This window comes from Psammomys obesus, unplaced genomic scaffold, assembly GCF_907164565.1.
Source record: "Psammomys obesus unplaced genomic scaffold, mPsaObe1.curated_primary_1811, whole genome shotgun sequence".
NCBI lineage: Eukaryota > Metazoa > Chordata > Mammalia > Rodentia > Muridae > Psammomys > Psammomys obesus.
Window position 1 is genome coordinate 2,051,011 of NW_026590701.1, and position 14,197 is coordinate 2,065,207.

The 14,197-nt window shown below is 33.6% G+C and overlaps 1 protein-coding gene across 1 annotated transcript in view; it reads right to left on the reverse strand.

Annotated features, from left to right (window-relative positions):
- The window catches only part of Arhgap5 (Rho GTPase activating protein 5), a 64,597-nt gene that overhangs the window by 21,857 nt on the left and 28,543 nt on the right, over window positions 1-14,197 (reverse strand). The window contains exon 3 of the mRNA XM_055608570.1: window positions 5,767-5,914. Coding sequence (XP_055464545.1) covers window positions 5,767-5,914 — 148 coding nt within the window. The remainder of the gene's footprint in view (window positions 1-5,766; window positions 5,915-14,197) is intronic.

A 14,197-nucleotide genomic window follows, 5' to 3' on the forward strand; every position in this document is an offset into this window, starting at 1 on the left:
ACACACACACACACACACACACACACACACACACACACACACACACAATCATTTTTAAAATAAAAAAGAAAACAACCCCCCAGTGAGAATGCCAAAGGACTGAAGTGACACACCTGTAAGCTGAGAGACCATAACCAAAAGCAAGAGCACAGAAGTCTACCTCAATTTTCAGACAGAGCATTCATCCTGTCGATACTATAATTTCAAAATTCTAGTCTTCAGATCTGACAAAATAACTTTGTAATTTTATTTTAGGCAGTTTCTAATAGTCTTATGGCAGCCTCAGGAAACTAACTAAAATGAAAGCTTTCTCAACAGGTAAGTAGTATTTATGAAGAATATGACAAAGATATTGCTTTCATACTGGAATTCACCAAATTCACAAGAAACCCAATAGAAAGAAACAAAGTCATATAAAATATAAAGAAGCAAAGTTGGAATTACTTAGAGAACATTTTATATATATGAATATATATATGAATATATATATATTCACAAACAAATGCACACATGATAACTTTCAAAGAATACATACAAACAAAAAACTAACAGGTAATAAAATATTCAGTCAAATTAAAGGATTCAAAAACTGTGTATGGCAGGATTTCACTAAAAAATATATATAAATAAATTCCAATTAAACAGTACCCAGTAAAATGCTCAGGAATATTTGTACAAAAGATTTGAGGGGAAAAAAATATCCAGAAATTAAAAAAAAAAAATAGCAAAGTATTCATGAACTGAAAACAACATTGCTTATGGCAGTACTATCGAAGTAATCTAGGTTAAATGCAATCCATACTAAAAGAAAAATAGTATTGGTAATTAAGACATATAAGCATACAGAACACAAGTGTTAGCAATGGTGTAAACAGTGTTGACCTCTCATACACTGTTGGTAAGATGTAAAACAGTATTCACTGTGGAAAATAGTATGACAGATCTTAAAAAATTAAACAATTATTAAACAGTACAGCAATTCTGTTCTTCTAGGAACCTACTGAAATAATAGAAAACACCTGAACAAATCCTTGCAGATGAATACTACAACTATTCACAGTTGTCAGGAGGTAGGAGGTCTACCAAATAATAGAGGAGACAGATAATGGACAATACAAATGACACACAAGTGAATCTCAAAAACAAAAAACCCAAAAACAGTAAGTCAAAGAAACTAGACAAAATCTTCATATATTAAATGCTTACACTTAAATGATATATACAGAATAAATAAATCCATTGGGACAGAAAGCAGATTGGTAAGCTGAAGAAAATGGGGTACTCTTGGTTTTCTTTAGAGCTATAAAAGTATTTCATAACAACGTGACAGGGCGCTTTATAATACAAAACACAATAGATACTACAAGTTGTACATTTTAATATGGTTAGTTTTAAGCTTATAAATTTTATCTTAAATTGTAAAAAAAATTTAATTTAAAATTATTTAATGTTGATAGCCATGATTCTTTATCTCCTTCTCAGGTTTTAGAGCCTTCCTTTTGCAGTCTTTTGTCAACAATTTGAACTTTTCTTCTCACTGTAACTGTTGATTCTGAATTCCATTCACATAAAGCTTACATTAATATTTATATACTGATAATTACCAGCATCTAAAAACAGCATCTAAAAACCAAAACACTTTCCTGAGCTCTGTAGCCATATAATGCAAAAGAATCTTGACCTTTTACCTGTATATTTCATAGGCACATTAGGGGTAACTTGTACAAAATATCTTGAAACTATGTTTTACTGTGATTCTATTTGTATTAAATAAGGACATTGCTTCTACCATGAAAATATGTCTTCTACTAAACAACTAAAAACATGAGGAAAAACTCAACATTTTAAAAGAAGCACTAAATCCCCAGCTCAAAACTGTTATTCATAGGGAAAAGCAAGTGAAATAAACTATCTGAATGGCCCAATTGAGTGAGAGTCTTCAGATGGCAGAGAAAGAAGGTGGAAACCTAACAGCTGTGACCATCCAGCAGATACAGATTAAGAGGTCAGAAAGACTCAAGTCTGATATATGGGGCACATCACTAGAAGTGGAGAGACAGAGTTAAGAACCTCATACATGCTTGAAACATTCTCTACAAACTGGTTAATACTGCACATATATCACAAGAAAATTCCTGTAGCCAGGAATTGAAAGTTATTCTGAGAATATCTTTTAATACATAGGGAGTTCAGTAAGTAATTATAACTAGCTATCAGACTAAACAGTAATCTGGATCCTTAACATTTTAGGAAATTTAATCCAGCAATGTATAAAAAGTATAAAACATTATGACCCAGTGGTATCTATCTCAGGAACTCAAGGTTATTTGAATTTTGAAGGCTTACTTGAAAAACCAACCAATATAATTCACTATATGAAACTGAGTAAAAATGTTATGATCATCTTTGAAGATGCAGAAATTACTTGGTCCTAAAAGTAACTCAGCCAGACTGAAGGCTTTTCATCAAAACTGGACTCCGCAGAGATAACAGAAGATGCATAAGGATGTAACTCCTTCATACAGAACGTTGTCCCTTACATGGCCCTGATGCAAGGCCCTCCTATTATCTTAAAGAAATTAGCATATGAAAACTGGGAGTCACTTGTGGATGTAGGATGCAAAGGATCTAGTTGCAGTTTCTCCTATCTGCTAGTGAACTGGCCTAAAGGTTCAAGACCTTGATTGGATAGTCATAAAAATCCTTCTTGTTAAGAACAAGTTGAGCTATGGTAACTGACCTTCACAGCTAAAATATTACATGGTTTGAGAAGTACAAAACAAACAAAAAGACACCAAAACACAAACCAAAAACTTTTGCGGTCATAGTGTGCCTTCTGCCCATATCCAGGCACTACCAATTTTGATGTAATTATAAGTAATGTTAGATTCCACTTAAAGTGTTTAACTATGTGCTGGAGAGAATGGCTCAGCAGTTAAAGAGCACTGATCGCTCTTCCAGAGGACACAGGTTCAGTTCCCAGCATCCACATGGTAGCCCACAACCTTCTATAACTCTGAGAGCTGACACCCTCACACAGACAAACATGCAGGCTAAACGCCAATGCACATAAAGTGTTAACTATAAGGGGACTATGACTAAAATGACACTGTCTCAGCAGCCATTTCTATTTCCTTTTTTTTTTTTTTAACTTCTGTCCAGAGTGTTATCTGTGAAGAGTCCTTACAGTAAGTTACGTTTTTATGGAGGCAGGTATATAACTACAGGACATCTAAGCACAGGAAAATTAGTTTCTATTCAATAAAAATACTGATGTGTTAAAAAAAAAAAAAAAAACACCCTTTGGGGAAAAATTCTAGGAACCTTAAAATATCTTTTCAACCTAACTGATCATTAGAAACATTTTTTAAAAGGTAATAGGACTTGGATGTAGCTCATTGGTAGATAGCTTGCCTAGCATGCACAGGACTCCAAGTTTGACCTCCAGCACCATGAGTAGAAATACAACAGCTAACAATATAAATAATTATATAACATTAGATGGTTTCTGAGGCAATAAAATTTTTCTATATAATAGATATTTATTTCATGGAAACTGAGAACAAAGCTGATTCATTTTCAACCAATAATGTTTTTATCGACATTGTTTAACAGCATTTAATCTTTGAAACAAGAAAGCTGATTAAAATGAATGCTCATGCCTTATAACTGAGCTTAGAATCTGGAAATGGCTAAAATACAATTTTAAAATAATGGTTACCATTTATGTATCTTCACTTCTTATGAACTACAAGCTGAACTTGATGATGGTTACTGTGCTGTAGTTCACTCTGAGAGCTGTAAACAGAACTCTCTTTTTTGGGATAAGGTCTCACCATATAGCTCCGGGTGGCCTGACACTCAGCCTCATGAGTTGCTCGGATAATGTGGTACCACCATCACCACCACATAAAGTAAATTCATAAGCAACTGACAATCTGTGCTAAAACTTATAATCAGTTTAAAAATCAGTAATAAGAAAAAGCAATATACAAGATTCTAGTTTTAATACTCTATTCTAGGTCTTGTATTTTCATATACTTAAGTGACTTTCCAGTAAAGCACTTAAACATGCACATTATCTATTATTTGACCTAGGTAAGAACTGAATTAAAATTGCAGTCACTTTCCTCAAAACAGGCCACTCAGTTGAAAATACTTGAAAATACTCAAGAAACTGTTATTTTAAAAATAATTAATTTTCATTCTATTGGTAAATGGAATGTCCATTTTAATATTCTTTAAGGTTTTCACTAGTTTATCTTAGTAGTTTAATAAAACTATTATTTTAGTATTTTCCTCAGTCATATCCATAAGGCCCGCTTTCCTAGTATGCATGAAGCTCTGGGTTTAACCCTTGACACCAGATAAAACAGGGTCTAGTTGTGCATGCCTGTTATGGAAGAACATGGGAAGCAGAAGTAAGAATAATGGCAGTTCACGGTCAGCCTAGGATATATGAGATTCCTTCCTTAAACAAAACCACAAATATGTCATATTTATATGGCCTAAATATATTACTGAAAATGAGAAATCATTAACTCCAAAGCAGAGAGCTAATATTAGAAAAACCTTTGCATTTTTTCCTGTCTTAAAGTTGAACAAGAAATTTTTCTAAAACTTATTTCTTAAGTGTTAAGAGATAAAGTACACATCAAATGTAGACTCTAAAGATCAACACACATTAACTGAAAGATCATATATCTATTTTGAATTATGATATTAGTAAATAACAGTATTTTGCCATATTCTACCCCTTACTAAAGCTAGAAGTCACTGTTCCTCATCAAATAGACAAACCAGTGTGTATAGAAGTAAGCTGATAATTGGATTAAAGGGTGAGGCACCCAAGAACAAAACTGAGCACGATTATTTAGATGACACAATTATACTAGAAACACACAATCAAAAGTGTTACATAAGGCTAAAACTTGATGTAGCTTATGTTTTTAAACTTTTTGTAATTGTAGTTCATCCAATCACTCAGGCTCATTGTTAACAAATGCCTTTAATCTCAGCTCTCAGGAGGTAGAGGCGGAAGGATCTCTGTGAGTTTAAGGATAAATTGGATTACACAGAACGTTCCACAGCTACAAAGTGAGACCCTGTCTCAAAAACAATAGATAAAATAAAACACGCCCAAGTGTAACTTTTTTTTCAAATCTATTCCCCAGCTCTTTCCAGGCCATTTTTTTTTCAGTTTTAAAAATCTATATTGCAGTAAAACAAACATAAATGCAAACTTGTTTTTAAAACTGTGAGGTAACTATACATCCTTATAAACATAATTCAAGCCTTATAAAATGACAACAAGCTAGAATTGCTGAATAAATAGTACCAGTACACACAGAATGAACTGACATTTTATTATGTGTAATTATGGTTTTGAAGAAAATTACCCATGTGTAAAGTAAGTAACATAAATAGTATTAGGTTTAAAATATAAAAAAAAAAAAATTTAATTTACTGAATCAAATCATAGTAGCAACCTCTTAGTATTATATAGTAATGAAATTGTTACAAATCCCAGAAATAGGTAAGTTTAACATTTTAGCTTTCAACACAGTTATTTATTATGTTCAAGAGAAGATATTCAGAATCATCACTGATCAACAATAAAACTACAAATATCAGACAGATGGCTACCGTAAGAGTAACTAAGACGACACTAATGGGAATGCTAAGGCTTTAACATATCACATTTAACAAACTATTATTGTAGTAAAAATATAAATCAAATCTCATGTATTGATTCTTCTAGCCTACCTGTGTCTTCAATAAATTCCACACATTTTTCAACAAATAGTGGTATAGGCTTCTCAGCTGTAACCAGATCCTGGAGGGGCATCCCAAAGTAATTACTTTCCCAATTTCTACGTGTTGGTGGATTGAAGGTCTTAGTTTTCTTTTTCTGCTACAAAAAACAAAACAAAACAAAAAACATATTCAAAATAAAACTATTAATGTTTATCTTCTCCAAAATATTACCAAACAATGTAATAAAAACTTTGGATCAAAATTAGTATTTAAAAGCCACATGCAATGCAAATGCCTAGTAATATTAGCCCTGATAAATCCTGCTAGACGTAAACTGAACAATGAAGATAGAAATGTGCAGGAAAAAAACCCAAACAAAAACTGACTAGAAGGAAATGGTCTCTTTGGAAAATAAGACTAGATAAATAAAAGGTTAGAAAAATTAAATAGCAAGAGATTGGAAAAAAAATAGTTTCTCAATGTTAACACAAAGGAGTAAAAGGGATAATTAATATCCTTGTTTTATATGTGGTCTATCAACTTTACTTAGCCTTTGAGGTAAATTGTGGTTTTGTATAAACTTTTATTTTAAGAACAAATTATTCTTGATTGATTATAAATGAGGCTATCTGACTCCATCAACTGTTAATGTCATCACCCTTCTTTCCCATTTTCTTCCTATCTATTCTCTTTACATTTTAACATAATTTTCTGAAGAAAGATAAAACATTTTCAGAAAAGTTAAAATGATTAAACAAGAATTTTCAAAAACTAATATGAAAAAGAAAATGGATTCTTTACTAGGAAGTGAACATATCAAAAACACTGAACTGAAATCCAATTATTCATGAGATTCTAACTCAACCTTTCTGGATTAGATATTATCTCTGTAGATGATTCTGTTACAAATACCCAGCTGGGGATCTCCTTAGTACAGAAAGATAAAGTTTTCAAAAGAAAAAAAAAAGAGATGTTAGAGTACTTTTATTGACAACCCTACATTTTTTTCAGTCTAACTTCATCTTACAAATTTTTACTTTTCCTGATACAAAACAAACCAAACCAGACAGAAACAAGTAACAATACCCTCCCCCAAGCAAGGACTTTTCCCCCAACTCTAAAAGGGATACTTTAATAGATGTCTGCTCTGATAATCATTACAGGGGAGAACATTAACCTATGTGACCAGTAGCTGTTCTAATGATGCCACAGGAGAAGTTTACTGAGAAGTACTTTGGGGCAGGATATATGGGTATACACCTGTGATCTTGGCACTAGTGAGGCTGAGGCAGGCTGCTAGTTCACAGTCAGTCTGGGCCGCAAAATTAACTCAACCTCAGGTATGCAGAGAAAATGTTAAAAAAAAAAAAAAAAAAAGAAGGAAGGGAGGGAGGGAAGGAGGGAGAGAAAGAGAGAGAGAGAAAGAGAAGTTTTAGATTAGATACACCTTTCAAAATGAGTTAAAATGCACATTTTTTTTGTTTTATAATTTATAGTTCTTAGCCAACAGAATCAATCCAGGGAGTTCTTCACAAACATAAGAATTTGTAGGGTCTAACTAATATTGTAGTCCTCAAAATAAGTTTTCCTCTACCTCTCAAGTACTAGAACCTACACGCCTGACAAATGCAGGATTTTAAGCTCTCCACATACTATTGTGATCCATCTCTTGGCTAGAGTTACTGCCACTAATAAATATATAATCTAAAATTGATTGAAACTAGGTAATTACAACTTTTATAAAATGCTACCTGGTCCTCTAAAACAAGAAAAATGCAAGGATATATTTTGTTAATATAAAGTGTTTTTAAATAAACATTTAGTGAGAAATGGACTCTACAATTTCTCAAAAAAAAAAAAAGATCTGATTTACAACGTACTGCTATTTTTATCCATCCATCCATCCATCCATCCATCCATCCATCCATCCATCCATCTGATTTTTCGAGACAGGGTTTCTCTGTGTAGCCTTGGCTGCCCTAGAACTCACTCTGTAGACCAAACTGGCCTCAAACAGAGATCCGCCTGCCTCTGCCTCTGGAGTGCTAGAATTAAAGATGTGCTCCACTGCTACTGCCATCACTGGTTACTATTTTTAAATCAAATCTTATGTTTGAAAAAAAAATACAATAAAACAAATTATTTTATTGGCAAATAATGTAAACTATGTTATCAATTAAGTTATCAATCAGATAGTTTAAAGTGTCAGTATGAATAACAGGACCATGAAGAGAAATAGTTTTCTTTCCCACCCTTACTGGAGTAAATCAGCAACATAATTATATAAACATTATATTAAATAATAGTAAAACCATACAAACAAAAAACCTGAACAAAATTTAAGCCCAGCAAGGCTGTTGACTAGGCTTTCAAAGAACTTAGGAAAGGAAGAAAACTGAGAACTTTAGTCTCTTAGACATTGTTTTTTTGAGATAAAGATAAAAAAAGAAAGGAAATAATGAAGAAATGTAAAGAGACAATCTTTTGGCAGCAACAACAAAAGACTCACTATGACAAAAAAATTAGAATAAAATATTAAGAACCATCAGGTTTTTACCTTTTTACCAAACCACTCCTATTATACATATTCAAACACATGTGGTTTTTGTTCCCAATTACTTTTTAAAAATTTCATGTATGTATACTAGATTTACATTTCCCACCTTCATTTTCTCCCTCCAGTTTTCTCTCTAGAAACAAACCCCCTACTCTCAAATTCAGTCTTTTTCTTTAATTATTATTATAAACACACGCACATAAATTAATATATAATTTCATACAATAATATAAAATTGATTAATATGTAACAACTTTTTAAGTTTAGTTTTGCTCATATCTGTGTGTTTTCAGTGCTGACCATTTGGTATTAGATAACCAATTAGGACCCTGAGGAAGACTGATTTTCCGTCTCAGTAGGGTTTGCTCTCAGTTAAAAGAAAAAAAAAAGTCTATATTCTTGTTAGTTGCTCTAAGATACTGGGTAGACTTTTGGCAGACAAACTATCATTTGTAATACCTGGCTCCAACTTTCCTTCCATTCATTCTCACATGCACTCAAATTAGTCCATCTCCCTCAGCATGAGTCTAAGTCTGTCTTATTAAATACCAATGGGTGTTTCCCAACGGCTAGTTCTCAGTTCTCATTTTCCTTGCCTTCTCAAGCAGTCTTTTCAGTGAGCGCCAATGAGATCACTCTATTGTCCCATGGCATTTTTTTTCAGTGTACTCTGGAATAATGGTATGAAAAACTCACACCTCGTTCTTGATTATCTTCTCCATCAAAACCCACCTACATACTGATAACTCAAATTAATAGTCAAATTTACCTTTTTCCTGAACTCTAAAGTAATATAACTTTACTCCAAAGTCTAAAAGAGACTTAACATGTCCAAAATTCCCATTGTTGTCCATAAAATAAACTACATCTACACATGTCACTGGTTGGCAATTCCATCATTTCTGGTTGCTCAAGCTAAGAATAAGTAAGTCATCTGTTGTGGGATCCTGTTCTCTGGGCATGGTACCTCCCTATCGGTGATTACCCACAGAAGACTTTCGTAACATTGTAACATTGGGCCTAGTAACATTCTCTTGTAGAAGGGGGTGTGCTCATGAGATGGGCCACAAGACAACCTTACAAAGGACTTATTAATCAAAGGTAGCTTATCTCACCCTGAGGATATACATATAAATGGTTAACATTTCTGGTTTTAAAGGAGATTCTGGTGGTGTACCACCTTGCTTCCACAAGTAACCTCCATCTATTCTCCTGTTAAGTAAGCCCAATTAAGCTCATTAGCCCACCAAGCTAAAAGTGGGTGGAGCCATTCCTTTGGGCTGCTCTCTGTGCCACATTTGCTTTAAGCAAATGTACATGTGATGCTTTAAACCATATTTACAAAGCTGCCATCATAGCATGTATTTGGATTAGTACAATGACTGCTTCTACTGTTATTCCCTATAGGATTAAACCATTCTCAAGAGAGCAACCAGGATGATGTTAGCTCCCCAACTAATGGCCTGCAAGCCCTGCAATGCCTCTTTATATTGACCTCATTCTCTACTACCTTATTTATTCCCTCCAGCTACACAGCTTCTTTGCTTTTTTAACTTGTCAAAGTTCCTGTCCTAGTACTTCTGCATTGGCTGTTCCCTTTGTATCCTCAAGGAAGCCCACAGTAAAAGCCTCTTAAATACTGTAATCCTGTTGCTGTCTTCCCCAACCCGTTCCCACCACTAATCCCAACAACACCATATAACTTATCATATCTCAATACTATGTAACTTAGATATTTTTTTATCTATCTATCTATCTATCTATCTATCTATCTATCTATCTATCTATCTGGGTAAGGATGTGGGAGATTTCCTCTACCACAATATAAAAGCTCTACCTAAGGAAAACAAATTCACCTCACCTATTTTGTTTATCAACATATACCCCAAAGATCAGGAACACTGCTTGTGAAATAAACTGGTACAAATGATCTTAAAAAAAAATTTAAGTCTCTTATAAACTAATGGACTGAATTTGTATACAATAAATATAAGTGAATAATCTAGATAGAGTCATATATGTTGAATTCAGTAAGTAACAAAGAATATTAAAGGCATCTAGACAGAATAAATAAACCAACAGTGGAGATAGGGACGGAATATATGGCTAGCTTCAGAGTTCTCAAGAAAACTCTAGGCCAGAAAATCACCGACAGGAGGGTTCAAGGGAAAAGTGAGTATAAAATAATTCTTGTAAAATTCCAGAATTTGGCAGGTAGGGTGAAAAGAATGTTTTAAGTTCAAGGGTAGGTTGGGCTAAAGAGTAAGAAAGTGACCCAACAAATCAATCTATTTAAAAATTATAAACATATTTGAAATATTGATACAAGAACTTACCATAGGAGACTTTCTGTATAAAAATCTAAGAGTGAACACAGTGTACAGTTAAACATTTAAAAAAAGTGACCAAGGTTATGTTATTAAATAAAATACGGGGCTGGGGAGATGTCTCAATGAGTACCTGCGTTGGCTCCCTGGAACTCAGGCAACGCTGGATGCAGGAATATGTATCTGTAATCCTAGCACTTAAACTGTGAGACAGAAGAAGGTGACAGGAAGCTTACAGGCCAGCTAGCCTGCAATATGCAGAGTATAGAGACACAGACCTTGCCTCAACAAAGTAGAAGGCAGGAACCTCCACACATATATGCTATGGCACTCACACTCATATACAAAAATATTATAGAAAAATAAAATATAATTTCTAATTTTCAGGTAAAACTACTAAAAATTTTGTTCAAAAAGGACTAAACAAACAAACAAAAAGCCTCAGCCTACTCCAAAAGGAGGAATATGGTATGATACAAGAAATTATCATAGGGCCTAAGAATGGCTCAGTGGGCTATGGGTCTTGCCACCAACCTAATCTGGGTTCACTCTTTGGAGCCTATATGGTGGAAGGAGAGAACTAGCTCCTACAGGTTGTCCTCTGATTTCATGCCATATACACTCCCATTCATATATATACAAAATTTTTTAAATGTTATAAAAACCTGTTTAATAACATTTTAGATTTTAATTAAATCCAGCCAGGAGTTGTGGCACATGCATTTAATTCCAGCAGTCAGGGAAGCAGAGGCAGGCAGCCAGTCTGGTTTATAAAGTAAGTTTAGGACAGCCAAGGCTACACTGAGAAACCCTGTCTCGAAAAACAAAAGAGAATCCTAATATATATATGTGTATGTGTTTATATACATATAAAATACCATATATATGAACACACACACATATGGTAGAATATTAGGATATACTGGCTGAGTTAAAAATAAACTAAAAAAAAAAAATAAAAATAAATGGTGCATAGTAATTTAAAGATAAAAATAAGAAGGGGGTACATAACTAGTTCTTTGATCATTCCTTTTTTGCTAAAGACACAGGCAAAACAGAAAACAAAAAAGCAAACTGAAACAAAAATAAATATGAAGAACATAGAATGAAGAGTAAGAACAGTTATTTTAAGTCACACAAAGCACAAAAATAACCCAACTAATGATTTAAACAGAATCCAAAGACTTAAATCAATGAAGAACTAAACATAAGAATAAAGGGTCTCAACATAGACCCTTTAGACTTGACAAACCCACAGTCAGTATCACACTGAAAAGAGATTTCCTCTCAGATCAGGAAGAAAATAAAAGTTTCCATTCTTACTCCCCACTTAACAGAAATAGAAGCTGAGTGAGACAAGCAGATAAGAGAAAGAGATAAAAGACACACACGTGAGAATCAAGTAAAACTACCCTTATTTGCAAATGATATAACACAGAAAACCTAAAATGCCATCAAAAGACTATTTCAGCTGATGAACTGAGTAAAATTGCAGCATTAAAAGAAAAAATCAATGGCTTCTCTAAAATAAAATTTCTAAAGACAAATTATGAAACAATTCTATCACAATACCTATAATAAAACAAAATACCTAAGATTAAATGTATCCAAGAAACTGAAAAACATCTAAAATGAAAACTACTAAGCACAGAAGAAAAAGAATTGAAGGTACAAAACCAAGTAAAGATTTTTCAGGTTTCTCGGTTGAAAAAAGAATTAAAATATCCACACCACAAAATGGGATCCATATATTCAATGTAGCCTCCATCAAAATACCAATGACCTTCACAAAACTAGAAAAATATCCTAAAATTCATATGGAAGCACAAAAGATCACAAAGTAAAAAACAAAAATCCTGATCCAAAAGACCAAATAATCATAATCATAACAAGAGTTAATATCTGATTTCAAGAGACACTACAGAAGCACATACACATCACAGTAATATATATATAAGGCCATGGCATAACACAAACAGCCAAATGGGACAGAACAGAAATCCCCAAAATAAATAGATATTCCTATGGCCAACTACCATTTTCAATCAAAGTGTAACAAATACACACTGGAGAAGGGACAAGTTCTTATATTTTCAGAAGACTGAAACTTGACCCCTATGTCTTGGCCTGTACAAAACAAAACAAAAAAACAAACAAACAAAAAAAAAAAACAAAACAAAACAACAAAAAAAACCCAAGAGAGATTAAAGACATTAATGTAATATCTTGAAACGATAACCAGCATAAAAAAAAAATATATGGACATCAGTATAGTACAGATTTTCCTAAAAAGAACCACATAAGCACAGAAAAAAGTGAAAGCTGACAAATAGGATTACATTAAATATTTAAGCCTTTACATAGAAACTAAAAGCACTGAATACAGAGTTGAGACATATATTCTCCCCATGTAATACTAGCCTCAACCTACTCTAAAAGGAGGAATATGGTATGATACAAGAAATGATCACAGGGCCTAAGAAATGGATCAGTGGGCTATGGTTCTTGTCACCAACCTGAACTAAATTCACTCTTTGGAGCCCATATGGTGGAAGGAGAAAACTAGCATATACATATATTCTCCCTATATAATGGGAGAACATATTTTCCAACTATTCGTCTTAATTATACTGGTTAATATCCAGTATGTATAAGGAACTCAAACTTTTAAAAAGCAAAGAGAATCCAACTAAAATAGGCAAATGATCTGAACAGGTATTTCTCAAAAGAAGCCATACAAAGGCCAACAAATATAAGAAAAAGTGTTAGTATTAGCATCACTATAAGGGAAATGCAAATCAGAACCAGTAAGACACCATCTCATAAGACTGGGGAGGTGGCTCAGTAGGTAAAGTGCCTGCCACAGAGCTTGAGAGAGTACTGACCTCTAGAACCAAAGTAAAAAGCTGAGCATGGTGGTGCCAGCCCATACTACTGGCACTAACGCCAAGTTTTATCTTCCGACCTCCACTGTTACTGTTGTTTTGGAGAGGGTGGGAGACGTCGGCAAACACATTTTACAAAGAAAATGGTATAATGGGGAAAATAGTCTTAAAGTTTTGTTCTATGCAAAAGAGACATCTTTAGATAAAAGTAATAAAAGCCTTATGCTGGATTTCCACTAGATGACAACTGTTAAGAGATGGTAAAGTGACAATTGCCCAGCCTTATTCTGTTCAGTCTTTGGCACAGATAAATTCTCAGGTGAAGGTTATGTAGATTGTTTTTGTTTCTTTGCCATTTGTGGTCAATAGTTTTCTGGGAAATGGTGTCGAGTACTAACACTGAGAATTTGCTGACCTTGGGTTTTTATCTTGATTGTTAATACCTTCTTCATGAAGTCTTTCGTAAGGACCCAACAACTGTGGCTATGACTCCAATATATTTTTCTGTTTTGTAACTACCTTTCTGTTTTGCACTGTCAGAAGCCTTTATCATTCCTACCTTAACAGAACTGAAGTTACTGTTGTCTATACTCATAGTATCTCTGCACATAATGTTAAGACTGCTGTTTGCTAGGTCTGGACTTCTAGAGTATTTGTGCCTCCACGCTCCA